The sequence below is a fragment of the Crocodylus siamensis genome, chromosome 4, assembly GCF_052110815.1.
Source record: "Crocodylus siamensis isolate JL-2025a chromosome 4, ASM5211081v1, whole genome shotgun sequence".
NCBI lineage: Eukaryota > Metazoa > Chordata > Crocodylia > Crocodylidae > Crocodylus > Crocodylus siamensis.
Genome location: NC_143398.1, coordinates 47701224 through 47721426, shown reverse-complemented (window position 1 = coordinate 47721426; position 20203 = coordinate 47701224). Strand labels below are relative to the sequence as shown.

At 42.6% G+C, this 20203-nt stretch overlaps 1 protein-coding gene across 4 annotated transcripts in view; it reads left to right on the top strand.

Moving 5' to 3' along the window:
• The window catches only part of MET (MET proto-oncogene, receptor tyrosine kinase), a 129290-nt gene that overhangs the window by 23973 nt on the left and 85114 nt on the right, over positions 1-20203 (top strand). For all 4 annotated transcript variants that reach the window (XM_090042234.1, XM_090042235.1, XM_090042233.1 and 1 more), the window contains exon 2: positions 6589-7803. In XM_090042234.1, the coding sequence (XP_089898360.1) occupies positions 6604-7803 (1200 nt within the window). In that variant the 5' untranslated portion in view covers positions 6589-6603. The remainder of the gene's footprint in view (positions 1-6588; positions 7804-20203) is intronic.

Sequence of the window (20203 nt, the reverse complement as noted above, 5' to 3'; positions counted from 1 at the left end):
GCATATGAAACCTATTGAATGCATATTATGGCGTTGTTTCCACACAACACTTAAACAAGTGCATAAGGCTCCCTGAAATCAAATTAAAGGTATGTGCTTTGTTGATTAAGAGCCTGTGTTCTCAAATAGTTCCCACATCTGAGGAGACAAGTTACTGTATTTTTCACTAGATAAGGCCCTTAAGAAGTTTTCAAGATTATCCCCAAATAAAACATTGTGCAGGGATGTAGCCCTGAATTTGGAAGGAGATGACTTAAAATGCTGAAGTCTGAAGGAGTGATGACAGTCTCCAGGCCAAATACAGATACAAAAGTGCACTGCATGTCACAGTGTCTCCCTGCTGGGAAAAGTGCTGAAATGGCCTAACAACTGTGAAATGCGATGATCTCCCGAGGTCCCTTCCAGCCCTAATGTCTATGAAATCTATGAAAATGCGAGATGCACACCTCTAACAGAAGGTGCATTCTGACCCCTTCGTCCATTCCTCTATTTGTACCCCCTAACATAACAGCATCACTTCTGTCCAACCGAGGGCAGGGCACATACTTTCTGTTCTTAGAAGCATAAGGTCTGTAGTGTGAGAAATTAAAAAGGATAGGTTTACTATGGGAAATCATCTCTCATAGTGTCTGTACACACACACTGAACTTGAGGATGAAAAGATGGAACTCTACAGAGGTCTGCATAGGAAAACTCCTGGCATGTGTTGCCCACACAGAGGAACAGATGGTGATAGGGCTTAGAGTGTATAGCCAGGGTGACATTTGCCTTGCAGGGATATTTTAGAAGGTTGGATGGAAAAGAGTTGTAAGTATTGTGGAATACATTAAAACAAGAATGTATTGGAGATTACACTTAGCAAGATATTTGCATAGCAGCCAAATGACATTGTGACTCTATTCCTGTGCTTCTTGTCCATCTGTCTTGCTATTTCCCTCACTATTGTTCGTAGGCCTTAATCATTGTCATCTCTATCATTAGACAGTAATCATACTAGGTCAAGGGATGTGTCTGTTTCTATGTTATGTTGGTAGGAGAGCTGATTGGGGCTTTTCCAGTGAAACAGGTGTTTATCAGAAAATGCCAATTTGTGGAAACTTTCTCCAGTAATGTACTTGCCTGGTAAAAACAAGAGAAACAAAGAGAGGGAGGGTGAGACCGAGAGGAAAAAGAGTTTTCCCCTGCTTCCCTCACCCCCTGAATAATTACTGGGAATCCAGGTTTTCCATTCATCACGGAAAAATGCGGATTTTTTTTCCTCTAAATAATTTTCTCCTTTAAAGGAGAAAAACATGGGAAACAGAGGGTTTCCCCTTCATGCTGACAGAGTACCAGCCTGCAAGGGGCTGCTTGGGGCTGGAGGGAGTGGGAGGAGGGCAGTCAGGCAGGAGGTGCCACATACATGTGCGTGCGCACACAAGCACATGACAGCCAGGCAAGGTGGTGAGCATCTCCTGCAGCTCCTTCCAGGTAAGTCTATGGTGGGGAGGACAGATTGAGGCCCTCACAGTGAGGCAGGGAGGGAGGGAGTGGGACAGGGCTGGAGGTGCTGTCCGGCTGGGATGGTGTGTGGAACCTGGGGCTGGGTTGTGGGACAGAGACACAGCTGGTTTGTCCAGGGGGTGGTGGGTAGGCTGGCTCCCCATTGCTGTGCACACTGCTGTGCATCGACTCCTGGTGGGGTGGATGTGTGCTGCCAGCTGCAGGCTCAGGGCTCCCCACTCTGCTGCCTTCCCACCAGGGCCTCCGCGGCCCAGCAGACAAGAACTAGCATGGGAGAGCAGAGCAGGGCCAGGAGACTTGGTGCTGCCACTGGGAGCCCTGCTTCAGCTCCTCTATGATGGCAAGGCACCCTCTGCTCACCTGGCAGCAGCAAGATTGGCAGTGCATAGTTGTGCCCCCTGCTGCTACCAGGCTGGCACAGGGCTGCTGGCAGCAGCGGTGACACCAAGTCTACTGCCCACACTCTGCTCTCCCATTCTGGGTCCCACCAGCTGGGCTGCAGAGGCCCTGGGGCTAGGGCAGCAGGGCAGGGAGCCCTGAGCCCACAGTGGGGTAGCCCACCTCGACCCCACCCCACCCCACCCCACAAGGGCTCTGTTCCTGCCACAACAGCTGCCAACTCCTGCAGGCAGCAGCCAGGGCTTAGGCACTGCTGAGGAAAGCAATGGGCTGCAGGCCCTGATCCTGGTCCTGGTCCTGGTCCCTAGTCCCATATCCCTGGCAGCTGGGGGGCAGGGGGCTGTGGGTTGCAAGTAAGGGGCACCAGCAGGGCTTTGAGTATGGGGGGCTGTGGGTTGGGAGTGAGGGGCACTGTCAGGGACAGTGGACTGCAGGTTGAGAGCAAGGGGCACCAGTAGGGCTGGGGGGATGGGGGCCCATAAGGTGGGAGTGAGAGGCACTGGCAAGACCAGGGGGCTGTGGGTTGAGAGTGAGGGGCAACAGCAGGGATTGGGGGCTGCGGGTCAGGAGCAAGGGGCACCAGTAGGCCTGGGAAATGGGGGAGAGAGGGGCAGTGGCTTAGGCAGGATCAGGGGCAGGGCACTGGCATATCAAGGCTGCTCAGCACCACAAAGCGGGGGCAGGGATGCTGCAGCTGGACCTGGATTCTGGTGAGCAAAGCAGACATGGGGAGCTCTGATTTTTCCATGATAAAAAAAATCAAGTGCCAGAATATATAGGTATTTAGAATTTATTTTATCGTAATGATTGTGGCACTGGTAGGGTTCCGAATTGCTTTAAAATGGTAAATATATAAAAAAATATATATATTGTTTTCAACTGATACATGTACGTATAGTGGCATTTCATTTTAATTGTGGAGGAACACAAATATTAGTGTTTTTATTCAGAGAATTTAACAATTTTTTATCAGAAATTTTTCAGTGTATAAACAGGGAGAACCAGGATCCCTGAAATTACTCACCAGGCACTATCCCTACCCTAATTCTTGATAAGCTAAGAGTTGAAGGTGGCTATGAGATTTCTTTCTTAGATTTTTCAACCCCCCAGAACTTTCAGAAGGTCTTTTTATCATCACAGAAAATGCGATGGAAAACCCATTTTCTGTCTGTGCTACTTAAGAGCCAGCACCTGGTGTACTGTACAGATATGTATTGAATAATTCAAGTTATGGTTACTTTATAATTATATCAAACCTAATTATTTTAACCAATCTATTATTGCTCTCCACATTATTGTGCTCTGTCTAATTAAGAGCATAAAGTCCCAGTTGATTTTTAAAATAATGTCTTTATTACTCCTCCTACTATGTAAGTGGATTTTTCTTTACTCAGTGATTCTCAACCAGGGTGCCTCAAGATTCTTTCAAAGACGTCATGCAGTGTTATCACTGTTAGGCTTGAGTTTTTTGCAACAAAAAAACTGCTCTACTATTTTTTTCTGTAGTCAAAAGAAGGGTGAAAAGTAAGCTGCCATTTCCCGAGGGGTGCTGTAAGTCTATCCAGAGGTGCCTTAAGACTAAAAAGGTTGAGAGAGACTGGTCTTTACTAATATGTGTTGGAGACTACTCCTGAAAGTCTCTTGGCTCTGATATCTTTCCCACCCTTATTCACAATTCTTGCCATACAGTTTAGGAAGTTCTAATTAGACATCAGTTTTCTGAATAGAAAAAAATTACTGTTTTTATAGCCTAACGATGTAAGCCAGGATTGTAAAGATCTAAGGAAAAATACAGATGATATAGACATATACATAAACAAATCTGGTTGATAAGGGTTTATTTTAGCCAGAAATTTTCTTTAAAATGAAGTCAATAAACAGCCCATTATTATTTGTTTCTTTCAACTCTGTCTTTAGGTCCCTAGAGATCCAATATGGTTGCTGTCATTTGTCTATCAATAACAATTGTTGAACTACAGGCAAACTATATTTTCCCAAAATCCTCTAAACAGCATGTGGTCATAGTGTTTTTAGCTTTCTCCTTAAGGAAGCTAAATTTAGCTTAGAAACTGTGGCACAATATTAACAGAACCACGTCTGGTGTGACTTAGAGTAGAATTCAACTCTGAACCAAAATACTCCAACCACAATTCATGTATTTGGTCTTGTGAGAAAGTTTAAATACTGTGCTATTCATGGGCCTTTGATTTTTTTAAAACCACATGAAACAATTGTGTGGAATAAAGTAAAAAAGAAATGTGCTACATTTCCTGATTTCATCATTCTATGGCTGTAATTCACTTGCTGTCTCTTTATTTACAATACAGTCATTTGCCTGTATCTTCTAAAGGTTCCCCAGAGTGACCTATTACTGTGTTACAGTGCCTAAAATTAACTTGCAAACATCAAGTACCATGCAAATGAATAAAATGTTTTCATAACATATTAGAAAAGCGTGTCTAACTTCAGATAAGGACCTTTCTAAGAGAAACAGCTGTGTATTTTTTTTTTTCAGTCAGAACCATTTTGGTTGAAAAATGGTCTTTTATTGAAGACTTATTTGTGGAGAAAAGAATGGTTCTGTTAGTGAAAAATGTCAATAGCCATTTCAATAAAAATGGTGTAAGAATTAGCAAAGAAGAAGAAAAGTCTGTTTCATAATAGTATCTTCAGAAGGTTTCAGGGGTAATATTTTCATTTTGCATTTCTTGAACAACTACTACAAAACATTTTCCCCTTGAAAAGCCTACAGAATGCCTTACTTCCACATGGTGAAGTGCTATAGCTGCTTTGCATGTACGCCAAGAACAGTGCTGCCATCAGGCTTGCTTTCAGCCCATCTCAGGACTAACTTTGTGTAAACCATTAGTCGGATTTGTTTTAGTGTATGTGTAGAAGTAGACCAGCTAAAATGGTAGTTTCTCCATTTCTTTAGCACAGTGCACCAGTGCTTAAGCCCCTGCTTCTGGGAGCTGTGTGAGGTCCAGTGCAATAGGTATTCATAAGGTAGTGGGGTCAAGCTCACCTGGCTCCAAGGGCCAAGTGAACAGCATGGGGTTGGCTTTACAGCTGTGAGGGACCAGGGTGTAGGTGTTCTGGTCCAGTGGTTAGACCACTGAGGGAAAGCAGGGGCCTGGAGCTAGGTCATAGCATGGGAGCAATATTACCAAAACCAGAGGGAAATCCAGATGTCGAGTTCCCAACGCAGGGGCAGGATTTAGGGATCAGATGCCAATTACCAATCTGAAGGGCAATCTACAGGGCGAAGTACGAAAATAGAGCCAAACTGACATCAGGAGCCAGGAAACAGGCTTTGGATTTCCTTATGGATCTAAGTCCAGAAGTAAGCCAAAAACCATGGTTAGAAACCAGGAGGCTTGCTGCAACAGAACTGTTGATTGACCTGCAAACCCAGGGCCCCAGCTGGTATTAAATGGATAGGCAGTACTCCTTGCAGCTTATCAGGATGCTCTTTGCTTCCAAACTGGAGCACAGTTCATTTGCTGAGGCTTACTTCAGGTGTGGTTGCTGACTTGGTACAGGTACTTGGTTCAGACTGGTCTTACCTGCTCTGGCTGAGGTATTTGCTTGCTCAGAGTCCCCAGGAGTACTTCATAGATTTCATAGACATTAAGGCTGGAAGGGGCCTTGGAAAATCGAGTCTAGCCCCCCGCCCGAAGGGCAGGAAATCAGCTGGGGTCATAGGATCCCAGCAAGATAAGCATCCGATTTGCTCTTGAAGGTGTTCAATGTAGGTGCTTGAACCACTTCCAATAGCAGGCTATTTCAGACCTTGGGGGTTCGAACAGTAAAGAAATTCTTCCTTAAAAAAACTATTCCTTGTCCCAGGCTGGTCTGCTTGCTCAGAGTCCCTGACAGTAGGCTAAATCAAGCCCACAGAACCCTTTGCCCGCACATCTGAACCAGCACATGCAGTACCCATTCTGCCTGGTCCAGGGCACAAGCCCCATGCAGAGCCCACTCGGACTTGTCCAGGTTGGGCACCGCATGCAGCACAGGTCGTGGACCAGCCAGAGCGGGTGCCAGATCAGGCATGCAGGAGACCTATGGCTCCTTCCCCACAACATGCTGGATCCAGCACCCACTCTGGCTGGTCCAGGACCTGTGCCATACATGGCTCACAACCTAGACTGGCCAGAACAGGCAGTACATGTGGCCTGTGTCCCAGTCCAGGCAGAGCAGGTGCCATGTGCAGCACAGATTCTGGGCAGGCTGGAATGGGGGCCACATGCGCTACAGGCCTGGACTGGCAAGGCCAGACACCATGTGCAGCACAGTCCTGGACCAGTGGAGCCAGATGCCATATGTGGCACTTGTCTCAGACAGACCAGAGAGTGTGTCTTATGCAGATTACTACTTGGGCCAGATGGAATAGGCACTGCATGTGGCATGCATCCTGGCCCTAATCTGGCATGCACTGCATGAGTCAGCTATAAGCCACAGGAACAGCCCTGTGAGCCGAATAAGGGGGCTCCGTGGGCCATATTTTTAACACCCCCTGCCATAAGGCATTGTAATGACAAAACTGTAGAACAACACTATGAACACAGGGCAAAACTGTAACACTTAAAATGGGTGTGGTTAACATAGAAGCATATACCTGGTATTAGATAAACTGAAGTTTCAATAAATGAATTATAAACAGTCTTTAAATATATCTTACAGGTAAACTCTACAGCAATGAAGTCTGTAACAGTATCTGCATCTGGGATAATTGTCTTCCTGTTTGCTTTGGTGCAGAGAAGCACTGAACAGTGTAAAGAAGCAGCTATAAAATCAGAGATGAATATGAGTGCCAAGTATCATCTCCCTAATTTCATTGCAGAAACGCCAATCCAGAATATAATTTTATATGACCATCACATCTACATTGGAGCAGTCAACAAGATTTATGTCTTAAATGAAGCCCTTCATAACATTTCTGTGTACAAGACTGGGCCTGTGTTGGAAAACCCTGATTGTGCGCCTTGTGAAGACTGCAAAGATAAAGCCAATTTATCCAGTAGCATTTGGAAAGACAATGTCAACATGGCTTTGCTCCTAGAAACATACTATGATGATCAGCTTATCAGCTGTGGTAGTGCAAGTAGGGGTATATGTCACCGTCACATCATTCACCCCGACAACCCTGCGGACATAGAAAGTGAAGTGCATTGCATGTACTCAAAGCAGATGGATGGAGAGTCATATAACTGCCCTGACTGTGTTGTAAGTGCTTTGGGAACCAAAGTTTTAGTGACAGAAAAGGACAGGTTTGTAAACTTCTTTGTTGGGAATACTGTGAAGTCTTCATTTCAGCCACAGCATACACTACATTCAGTATCAGTTAGAAGGTTAAAAGAAACCCAGGATGGTTTTGAGTTTCTTACAGATCAATCTTATATAGATGTTCTCCCACAGTACAGGGATTCTTATCCCATCAAGTATGTCCATGCCTTTGAAAACGACCACTTTGTCTACTTTCTGACAGTCCAGCGAGAATCTCTTGACTCCCAAGCTTTTCACACAAGAATCATCCGGTTCTGCTCCTTGGATTCTGAGTTACGCTCTTACATGGAAATGCCCCTTGAGTGCATTTTCACTGAAAAACGGAGAAAGAGGTCAATTCGAAGGGAGATATTCAATATTTTGCAGGCTGCATATATAAGCAAGCCAGGTGCAGCTCTGGCCCATGAAATGGGTCTTGGAGTGAACGATGACATTCTGTATGGCGTCTTTGCACAAAGTAAACCAGACTCTTCAGAACCGACGAACAGATCAGCTGTCTGCGCAGTATCTGTAAAAACAATCAACGAATTCTTCAACGAAATTGCAGATAAGCAAAACATGAAATGTCTTCAGCATTTTTATGGAAAAGATAGCAAGTACTGCTTGAACAGGGTAAGTAAAACTTACTTAATCACATACAGTTTTGGTACTGGATTCTGTCAGTGCCCTTCCTCACACTGACAGGGACAGATCCAGGAGGTTCAGTGGTTCAGTTGTACCCCCCCATTTGGCTGTGTACCACATGCATAATGAGTTCTTAATGCTCTAAGATGCATTTCTGCCTGTGCTAGGAGCTCTATGTGCTCACCAGCTGGTCAGCACAGGGTGGCCTGGTGACTTGGCTTTCTGGCAGCTGCAGTCTGCTGCTGTTGGCTCTTCTCTTCCCTCTCCCTGCTGAATTCAGCAGAAAGGGAAAAGAGAGGATATGTAGTTGTGGGTGGCTCCAGAGCCCTGTGAAAGAAGGGACTGAGTATTTGCTGAATCTGCCCCTCCTCTTTCCTCTCCTGTGCTGCTGAGTTGTGGGAGAGGAGGAGACAGCAGCAGGTTGAGCTGTTTGAAAGCAGGGACTGTGGGCATCCCCATACTGGCCAGCCAGCAAGCTCACAGAGCTCCGAGCACATGTTGAGCTCCCAGCAGAAGCTGTCCTGATTCACCAGATTGCTCTGAGAGCTCACTGACATCCAGGATCACAGGGAGGGGTCATAGCCATTCTCTGTTGAGCTATGTGGTTATCCTCACTGCCCATGCACCCATCACCCTCCACTGTGGATCCATCCATGTCTATTGTGTGACTGTCGTGTTGATTTGAATAGGAAGAAACATGTCATTACAGGGTTAGGCTTCTCATCATTTCAGGGTATTTAAGCTGTCCCCTTCAATAAACTACACTTAGCAATAGCTATGGGCAGCTTTGCTGATGATTCATCTTTGCAAGAAACAGTTACTGTAAATCAGCCATGGAAGTCACTGAAGGGCTTAAGGGGATAAAGAAGAGTATTAATGGGCTTGAAATATCTATGTTTTGTTTTTTTTAACAACTGCAGGTAAGATGCTATTCCACCTGTTAGTAGGGGTCTACCTAACCTGAGGAGGCAGTTGGCCAATTTTGCAGGCAGATCCTGGGGCAAGCCACCATTTTCGTGGGCTGAGTGCAACAGCTTCCCCCCTCAACACACACACCCCTGATTGGCTGAAGGTCCCCAGTGGCCCCACCCCTCGACACTGATTGGTTGTGATAGCTGCCTGTCATATAGCCCCAGCCCTTGCCACTGATGGATGACAAGCAGCCCTCTCAGCCATTCAGTGCCAAGGATTGAAGGCAGCCAATACCTTGCTGGCAGCCCTTCATGCCAGCAGCCCCCTCCCCTCTTCTCCACGGCAGGCTGCGTGGCCAGGCCACAGCACCATGAAGATTGCTGGCTCCCTTTGGTGAGCCAACAGTTTATTTTCAGTAAGGTTTTTTTTTTCTTTTTTTTTTCTTTTGCAATGCGGCCACCATTTTTGACGGAGCCCACCTGATTTTGTGTTTTCCACAAAAATCACGCAATCACGAATTCAGTAGGTCCCTACCTATTAGGTATGTAAGTGGACTTAGGCACCCTCTTCCATTCTCTGAAACCTGTTAATGCATTTACAGTGAGCAGCAAGAAGGAGAAGGACCCACCCTACACTGCTGCTTACTTGTGTTTAATAGCCCCACAAATAGTCCCACTGAAAGCAAAGTGATTAAATGGTGGAGTAAGGTAATGAAGGGCTTAAGCTTGGGGGGTTCTATATCTGTACATCTCGTCTTTCACAGATCTGTTACCTAGTGTTTCATGTAGGGTATTTGGTGACATCCCAAACAATAGGAACAGACAAAAGGAAGTAAAAAGTGAAGACCTTTCTTGGTCTTAAAAGTCAGGGGTACATCAGCCCCTGTTTAGTAAATATAGAACCCTAGATGCAGAATTGGAAAAGCAAGTAGAATTTTCAGATTTTTAATGACCTGAGAGTCCCTTCCGACCCTGGGCACTAGGAAACTATGAGAGCTCAGACATGCTCTCTGTGATGTCCCCTGAATGGCACTGGATGTTCAGGATTAGGATGAAGCTGGATGAGCCACCTCTTCCATAGCTTCCACAGCAGTTTTTCCCCCATGGCAAAGACATGTTCGGTACTAAAGACCAACCTAACTGATAGGCTAGAATAATGTCCAGAATGGGGGTATCAAACTCACCTTGTGCCTTGCAGATGGATCCAGACCACAAGGTTCTTGCAGACTGAATCTAGCCTGAAACATAAGGAAGTTGTAACAGCAACAGCTCTGGAGCAGGGTGGCAATAGTAGTGGGAGCTCCAGCTCTGACCCAGGTGCACTACTGGCTTCAGCCCCTGCAGTGTTCCCCATGCCAGAGCTGGAACTGTCCCTGCCAATGCCACATGCCCTGCACTGTCCAGGGCTCCAGCTCTAGCACAGGACATGAAGTAGGGGCTGGCAGGTGAGGAGATAGGGCCACAGCAGTGCCAATGGGTGAAGGAACTAGGGTGATATCAGCCCTTGCTTGCCCTCCTGCACCCAGTTACCATGTTCACCAGGGCCCGAGGGTTCTGTGGCAAGCCCCTTGTCCTTTAGTTCAGCAGACTGGGTAGAGCAGATCTGCCAACTAGATCCAGCCTGCGGGCCTTATGTTTGACACCCTGCTCTAGTCTAAAAGAACACAAGACTCCTCTGTGGAAATCAACTTGTGTTAAGAGGGCACTGCTAATGGAACATAAATATCTGCCTTCATGTATATTTGAGGGGAGTTGATGTATCTTTAAATGTTAACATTTATTATTTGGTAAGTGAGATTCATTAAAAAATGAAGTTATTAAAAAAGAATAAATTGTAGAGCAGACCTCACTTGTTCTGTAGTTTACAGTGAAGGATAACTTACCATAAATTGCCAGTGCTCAGAGGAAACAGGAGTTGCTATGTAATGCTAGGAATGAGATTTTGTCAAACCCTGTATTTTATTCTTCCGTCCCTAAATTTCAGGGGAGAACATACGTTCATGATGGGAAATGTTTAAAATGTCTTTTTTTTTCCTTGAGCTTAATCCCCAGCCTTACTATCCTTTTTTCATTTTCAGTTGCTTTCTACTCTGAATTTCCAGTTTTTATTCTGAAGTCTAATAACAGTTTCTTCCTTATTCCCTCAGTGTTTTATTTGCGTATTTAATTCTGATGGCCTTTAACTTACCTCATTCTCTTTTTGCCTAGTCAGATGCCTTTCATAACATGATCTTTTCACAGCAAAGTATCCCATTAATTTTGTGACATAATCCTTTGTCAGCTTTCACATACTTAGGCATCCTTTCAAAACACTTTTCAGAATCTGCCATTGCTTTGAATCAGAACTGAATGCATTATGCAGCAGAGAGTTTATTCATAGTTTATTGTAGTTGCATATTTCCAAAAAAATATCCAAAACCAGAATTCTGTTACATAACCTTTTTTCAACTATAGAAAGTTTGTCAGGATAGACAGTCCTGTTTTTGCCAGAAGAGAGCCTAGGGACAGCAGTTTAACCCCTCACAGACATTCAGTTAGACTGCCCTGCTTTCTGATTAATGTTTTTTTGTGGGTTTTTTTAGCTTGGATTTTTTGGTTTTTTATTTACTTTAAATTGAGGATGTCAAGCTTCATTTTCCCTGATTTTCCTGGACAACTGAGAGATTTCAGCAATGTTTATTGTGAGCTAGCACTTTAGTATAAGAGTTTGGAGCTTGAAACTCAAGGTTTCCTTTATTCACACCGTTACTTAATCATTGAAGTGAATAGGTGGTTAAAAACAATGAAATATAAAATGCTTTTAAGCAGAGTGCCTAAACATTTCCTCCCTTGTTGATTACCCAGCTTTTGTTCTCTCGTAATATCACCAATTCACTGGTTTGCAAGATACAGTTTTCAAACCTCCATAAAACCTGAACTTTTAATGTAAAAAATAAGTAAAGAAAACATTTCCTTTAAAAAAGCTGATCAAACAAGTAGAAGCATTTTTCATACCTGCTTTATTCATCATTAAAACATAAAAAGGGCATAACCTTTTTTCCTTTGTAAGTCACCCTTAAGTTGACATAAAAATTTCTGTTTGTGGTAATATAGTTTATTTTGGCAGAATCAGAAAGTCTATGTGATTTAGCCAAGATGAGCTCTCCCTTTAATGTTATAAGAGATGCAAACCACAGGCCTCTGATGCAAGAGAAATGGACTGACTTTTGCGGGATTAAGTAATAAGAGTGCAAACTGTAGTGTGGCAGTGAAAGTGCTGTGTAAGCAGCATCAAAGTAAGAAACAAGACTTTGGCAATGTTTTCAAGAGAATACTATGATATTTGATAATTTATGGTCAAAAGCCAATAAGTGAAGGACAAATCCCATTAAAAATAAGTTGCAAAGTCCAATTCCTACATGATATTAAAACCAGTCATTCTGAGTGCCTGTTCCTCCCTGATATAGTGGTTGTTTGTTCTGAAGCAAAACCCTCTTTTGACCCACTTCTTTTCCTCTGCTTCTCTACAAATTGGGGATTTTGAATGAAAATGCTTCCAATCACCTTAATTTACTTGACAGAACTTGTCAGTTATTACACATCAGAAGAAACTATATCCAGTTTTATGTCTTGAAGTGGAGCTCATGAGGCCTGCACTTACTGCCATCAACAAGGACACATCCTCAAGTGCAAATTATCATAGCTCTGTTGACTTTGATCTGCCCTAGTTTTGATGTTCACTTGGTAGCACCAGGAGAGGAACCAAAATTAGCTTCAAAACAGAAGTGAAAAACTAAAGTTAGACAAAAAAAAATGTATTGCCTAAGCCAGGACAAAAAAAGATTAATGTGAGGTAATTACAGATCTGTTCGTGAGGGTTTTGAATCATTATTCAGGAATCTTCCCCCCACACTCACCATGGAAATGAGATATAGATTTTAGTAGGTTAAGACTTAGTCACCCTTTCAGAAACAATAATTTTCAGCCCATGGTATAGAAGTAGGTAAAGATTTAGATCAAGACCCAAATCCACAAGCCTCATTTACACACATTGTCCCCCTAGGATTTTCTAAGTGAGAGGAGCTGGATTTAGGCTTAACAGATACAGGCAAAGATTGTAATAATTTTACTTGGGTTTAGATTTTTTTTTAATTTGGCATTTTCCAGAAGCTATACATTTTATCTAGTAAGTGATTGTGGTCCAGGCCCCACTCTGTTACCTGGATACAATTTTACCTATGGGAATGTGATCAGAATTCAGCCCCATATGATTCCTTTTGGTTTATTTCTCCTGTTAATTTAGGCTTGTACATACTTTACTCTAAATAGTGGTTTTGGTTCAAAGCCCCCTGCGCTTCTGTGGGATGCTTCATGCACCCCAACATCGCAGCATTCACGAGCCCCTGCTACCTAGAGGTATGTCGAAAAAAACATTTAAAGCTGTCTCTATGTCCGAATCTTTCCGAATCTCTCCAAATCAATTTGGAGGGTTCTGATTCAATTTGGAGAGATTAAAGGGTCCTCTAATTCAATTCAGATTAAGAAATTTGGCCACCGAATCAGGCCAAATCTCCACTGAATCGGATCAGGGACCAAAGCTTCGCACAGCCCTACCGGATACTATTCTGTCAAATACAGAGCATAAACAGATAAATTTCACTTTGAAGGGAGGTAAAAATGAAAACAGGAGGCCACCAAAATGAAGGAGAAAGTGACAGTAAAATAAACACGCAGTGATGTTTCTTTATTACTATTACAAAGATGATAGATGAGTAAAATTGGGTTATGCTTATATTGTAATGGAAGAAAATAATTGCAACTTTCCATCAGAAAACCACAAAGGCCTTTATTGATCTGTCATCCTCAGGGTATGTCTAGGAATATTTAATAAAATAAACAGAGACAAATAAGCCTTTTGAGGCCCTCGAACTATAATATCCCACACCATTTAGATTACAAAATTTTGGCAGGATTAGAAATAGCACCATATCTCTGTGATTATGATGGCTTGATGTGGCTTATTTAAGCAGCCTCATACTGTAAAAGAAATAGATTTTATATTACAATTTAGAATGTAATGGGCTGAAATCTTTCTCCAAAGAGGCAGGCACTGGAATCCATCTACTTTGTTCAGTCATTTATGCTTCTTGAAATATATAAATATAAAAGGGTGTAAATTGCTGTCAGATATTCTTCAGTTACAGAGCTGAAAAGAAGTCTGCATAGGCATACATACAGAGTCCTGTAGGACTGATATTCCATGGCATTCTAAATAAAAATCTGTAAAATTAGGGATATGGTTCTCCCTACTGCTCTCCATGTTCACCAGTGCCTTTTTGTAAGCACAGTGCCTGCGTGTGTTGCAGAACCCCTCACCCGTACCAAATTTGTAGAAGTGCCTCCATGGGTTCTGAGGCCTCTTTGGGATGAGTAACCAAGCTGGCACTTGTCAATGGGAAAGGTACATTATTTCCCAGAAAAACCTTCTGAAATTATGGCAGAAAACTACTGCAGTCTAGGGGCTGTATCATCTTTGTATCATTGCTAGGGGCACCACTGAAAGGAGATCACAGGGAAAGAGCCAAACACAGAAGCAACATTTACATTGTTTCAATGGAGCCACTTTTGGAGGCTCCAACTTTTTGAAGCCCCAAAGGCAGTGCTGAGGTGGTTTTTCTGCTATGTCCAAAACGCTGTGAAGTCTATGGGCTGTTCGTGCCATTTACTTCCCTGAGGACATTTTGCAGGAGGGACCTCATTGAGGAACTGTCCATACCACTAAGTTACCATCCTGGGCAGCATTGCACTGGAACTGGAAGCAGTATAGCCACATTAGTGTAGTAATGTAGGCGGTGCTAGGTAGCTCTGCCAAAAGAGAAACTGGTCTGGGGCCAGTTCTGCACAAATATGACTATACAACTTCTTGTTCAAGCAACAGTGCACAATGAGTGATGCAGGATGGCTCAGCATAGTGGTATGTGACTGAGTAAGTTAGTAACATGGACATTTTCTGAGTTTTCTTCCTCCTCAGCAACCTGTCATGGACTTGACTTTTCTTATCTCCCAGTGCTGTAGTTCAGCATGATGAGGGTTTTAATTTTTTTTTAATTTTTTTGCCATATTGTTGATGAAAGTTAGTTGTCTCTGTGAAACTGACATTTCCTTTCCTATGATTTTATGGAAAGGACGCCACTTTATCAGGCAGTCTGATTAATAACATTCCTTTTCAGAATTTTTAATCAAATTCTACCCATGAGAAGGTTACCTATTATTATTATTACAGTTATGAGTGGGGTTAGAAACTTTACTGCATATGCTGAATATTCATAGCTAGACTTGCAATCAGCATAACTATTTTTTAAATATTCTTGGGTGGTTTGCAAAGTTATTTTTGTTTTCCCACATTTGTGAAAAACCCCTTGAAAGTCTATACCATGACAGGAGACCTTAAAGGAACCACATACAGGTGCATGGCCCAGAGCTAACTCTTGAGGAACAAGAACTTCGGCATCTTCCCTGTTAACAACACTGGCTTGTCAAAAAAGTAAAAAAAAAGTAGAGGGTGAGCAGAAGGATGTGTTGTAGGGGGGAGCAGCAACTAATAGGAATAATCTGATATAAGGAGGACTCTGCTTTTGTCCACTCTCTGAATGGAAATTGTGGCAAATTTCAATTTCACTTTGCCACTCATACCCTTTTTCTTTCCCACTTTCATCCCAAATGCCTCTTATAACACCATTTAAGGATATATATAAACCTGAAGTTGCCATTCTGCAATAAGGGCACATGTGGAATTATTCTGTAATAGTTTTTTCTGTTTAAAATGCATACCCCACTATTCCAGCATAGCTTTCATGCATCTGAAAGCCTTAACTCACAAGTAAACATGTCTTTGGGGCTTCTGTATGGGATATGCACTTGCTTAGTGTCAGTCTGTGTTTATCTTGGGTAATGAATCTAGGGTATTTTATAAACACCTTGTATATTTTACTTCTGATTCTTTGAACTGAATAATCAATACATCTATCTCGATTATCTGTGTACTAAGTTAAATGTCATAAAATTAGTATAAGGGAAATGGGCAAAATACAAAGATTACATAGGTCTATTACATGTGACTGAATCAATACTATTTACTCAGTGCTAATGCACTAACTACATTACAAGAGCTAATGGCACAGTGCTCAATGACAAAAGCAAGTAACTCTTTGAATGACCTTGACAAAAGAAGAGGTAATGTTTTAAATTTGTATAAACTAATTACATTAACACATATGTCTTACCTTAAATAACGTGTCACCAGTTTATGCTTTTTCAACCTGTTAGTCACAAGTGAAATAGAACAAAGCTACAGGTTTTAAGAGATGATGCTTCATGACATTTACATTAATTGGTTATTTTCACAGGGTTGCCATTCATTTGTGGTCTGATTCATTTAAGTAATTTTTCCATTTGCCATGAGATCAGATGCCTTAGGTCTAAAGTATGTGATAAAGGTTTTATGTTCTTTAAAGTTTTTTCTTATTTTACTACAAAGTACTATTTCTGAGGGACTGTTATATGTCAAATAAAATAAATATGTATAGTTTGAAGTATGGCAATACATTTGGCAGTATCTGAAGCTTGGGTTGTCTGAGCATTTCCATTCTAAAGAATTTATTTCAGTTGCCTGCTATTTTGCAGCTGAGAGTTGAGATGCTTGTTTTCAGAAAAGGAAATGTATTTTTATCTCTAAACGTTTCATCAAACACATTGAGGTATGAAAGCAGAAAAAGTTGCAACCTTATTTTATTTTTTAAAAGTAAACTTTAGTTTCTCAGTGGAAGATATTCGAAACATGACACACAGAAAGGACTAAGAGACTGATTCTGTGCCCCTCACAGTCTGTTTAGATTTTTTTAGACATAAAGAGCTCTGTACAGTGCCTAGGATACAGATGTGCTTTGTATTGGTTCAGACGAAATTGCATTTGACCAGTCCAAACACAATGAAAGATATATCCACTTACACTGGGGATGAGCTCAGCCTAAAAGATCTGTACAGGTATAAATGAAGACATATCTGGTCCCATTCAGCCTATTTTCATCCTTTTCTCCTCCTATTTGTCACCAGGACAGTACAACAGGGGGGCCACAGCTGCTTTGTTGAATGCAGTGGAGAATCTCCCATGGCATTTGAGCCACATTTGGTCTATAAAGACACTACCATAGTAGTGAGAGTCTTTTGTAACTATTATTTTGCTAATTCTGGCAAACACATTCCATTAATCTGGAATTTTCCCATGAAGAAAACACCGGGGTGCATCCAGACAAGCATGCACATGTGTTTCCTCAGGGACAAATAGCGGCACATAGTTGTGCCATCGCTACTTGTCCCGAGGGAATACCCCTGCACATGTGCTCTGGCAAGGCACAAGTTGCCCTGAATGGGGTAGAGGAGGTTGGGGCCGTCACCTGGGCTGGCCTCAGCAGCCTTACCTGGAGTCATGAGGGCCTCCCAGGGCTCCAGAGCAGCAATCCAGATGTGCAGAGCCTAGCTGGCAGCTGGAATGTAGCTCCAGCTGTCCAGGCTCTGATTTTGGGCAGCACACACTGCTGCCACATACACTGTGCTGCTTTTTTCTGCCATTTGTTTTTTTGACATCAGGAGTCTGCGGCACTGCTAACTGCACGTGTGCACTTATCTGGACATGCCCAGGGTGACTTACCCAGCTAGATCCTGGATTTGGTCCTTAAGGGTATGTCTGTGTCATGCAGTTATGGCACCCAGCAGTTCTGTATAGAGACAAGCCATGCCTGTTCCACAACTGCCATGGCAGTTGGAATGTAAATAATGGAATTGTATAAAAACCATATAAAACCAAAGAATTATTTGTGGTCACCTCTGTCTGTTTACATACCGTAGCTTTCTTGTGAACCCACAAAAACTTTCATCCAATGTTCTTTTCAGAGAGATACCCAGCTGCAGGGAGCTATTTTGCAGGAGTCCAGGTCAGCTACATTACTGGACTAGTGAGGTTTGCCATGGCATATGCTTCCCCTGTATAATACAGATCAAAGGTGTCATACTCAGCTTCACTCCTGGGCTAGATTTAGACTCTAGAACTCCTCAGGGACCATATCTGGACTGTAAAGAGCCTTATGGACCTAATATGGACCCAGTGAGGTAGGTGGCAGTGGCCACTGGGGTGAGAAGTGGCAAGGGGGTTAATGCAGGCATCTCTTGATGCCTCCCCCCTCTCCACCACCAACACACATCCCCAGCAGTAGCTGGGACTTTGGTAGCACACTCAACTCCCACTCATTTCACCCTCAAATTCCCAGGCTCTCTGGAAGCCCTGTGTGCTGAGTGAAATGACTCCATAGGCTGGATCCAGTCCATGGGCCATATATTTGACACACGTGATACAAGGGATAGGTTGCCATGAGTTCTTTACATGGAAGAATTGAAGGGGTGCAAAGAGCTACATAGATTCTACTGTCCCATAGTGATTTTATCTTCAGCTGGGAACTTCAACTGCTATATGGTCTGGGTAAATAAATTTCTTCCCTCATTTCCCTATGCATTTTCCAAGCTACTCAGTCTGGGTGCTAGATCTGGATTTGTTTATCGGTAAAGATTCCCATACTAGACTTTGCAGTTATCCCTGCTGGCAAAAGACATCATGCTTCTCTTACATCCAAGGAATTTTCATTTCCCATTTGTTTTATTTATATCTTGAATATCCTCCATAATCATGCCAGCAATTTTAAGGAATTCATGCAGTAAGTACCAATTTATCTGTCTGTAGACCTACATACATAGTTTTGGAGTTTTTAAACTATAACATTTTGTCCAGTTTTACAAACCCTCTGGACCTGTAAATCATGCAGAAAAAAATTCACAAGAGGGTATTCCTCTGTGGGACCAAAGGAGAAAGCCACTTAGATGTTTGCTTCATCTTTTAACTTGTATTCTGCCTTTTGATCAACTGTGGCATGAAGCCACTTTGGGAAATGGAAAAGAAGATACCCAAATAGTTCTTTGTTAAGGACATTTGACAAAAAGAAGAAGACTAAAGTGAATAGAACATGTAAATGTGCCAGGTGCAGGACAGTTTGTCCTAGTGATTTTTCTTTCTCTTTCTATTTTATCAAAAAGCTATAATTACAAGGACCTAGTAATTATCTGTAGCAGAGCCCAGAATTAAAGTAGCAAGATATGTGAATTATGTGAAAACTCAAGTCTAACGCCTTTCAAAGACAGCAATAAAAGAAAATCAGGACCTTTAGGGATTTTTTAATGGCTTTTGCACAGGTTTCCAAAACAGCAGATTCAGGTTCTGTTTCTGACCATCCCACAGATTTCCAGTATGGCATTGGTCAAATCATTGGGGCCATGAACTCTTTGTTCATCAGTTTCATCATCATGAAGCTCATAATAACAGCAACAACAACAATGTCTCCGTCTAAAGAAATTCATAAAACTAAATTGATTAAATGATGGCAAGCCACTTTGAAATCTCAATGAAAAGACACTATAAAAGTGTGAAACAGCTTAAAGAGGGTAACCTATTGGGGCTGCCTCCCTTTCTTCTCCTCTCTGTATATCTATCTATATAGCTATGTCTATATCTATATATCTCAAATCTCTGCTTTATACTTAATTCTAGTAGGGCAAACACTCCTGAAAGTACAGTACTGTTGTTTAGAAACAGTAATAATTGGTTTTGTGATGAAAGAGGCAATATGTGTTTTTGGAGAGGTCTCAGGTATTCTCAGAATCCTTGGCCTTCACTAGGACAATTAACTAGGCCAGTGGTGCTCAACCTTTGGTCCCTTTGGGCTGGATGACTGGCGCTGGCACAGGGTTGGTCTGTGGTCTGGATAGGGCCACATGCACCCAGCTTGGGCCCTGCACCACCTCTTTTCATGTCCATGTCCCCGGATTGGGCCTCATGCTGCCTCTGCCTGCCCCATGCCCTGCACTGCCTCTCCATGCAAAGCCAGTGTTACCTAGCCTGCAGGGCTCTCCACAGGTTCAGAAATTTGGCAGTAGGGGAGCAGTCACCACTCCCACACCACCAAATTTATGGATCCACAGGGAGCCTTGAGGGCCAGATGACATGGCTCTGCAGGCTGGATCTGGCCTGCAGGCCAGTTGTTGAGCGCCCCTGAACTAGGAAATAAGTCTTATATCTAAGGATTTCTATTCCATTCACTTTACATCAAATGCATTTTTTTTTACTATTGATTCCATTGTTAACAGATTTCAGGAATAATTCTATGTTGGTAGTCCCTTCTGCTCACTTTATACAGATGAGGACAGCTGATCATGGTGATATTACCAGGGTACTCATGTTTATATATGTTGAAACCTTTTCTTTAACTTTTTATTAAGCAAAAATCTAAATCAGCTAAGTATTTCAGTACATGCTAAAGTCCTTGAGAGTACTTAAGCAATATGTAAATAGGAGGAACCACCACTTTTCTTCTAATTTGGTTCCTCAGAACCCAGAA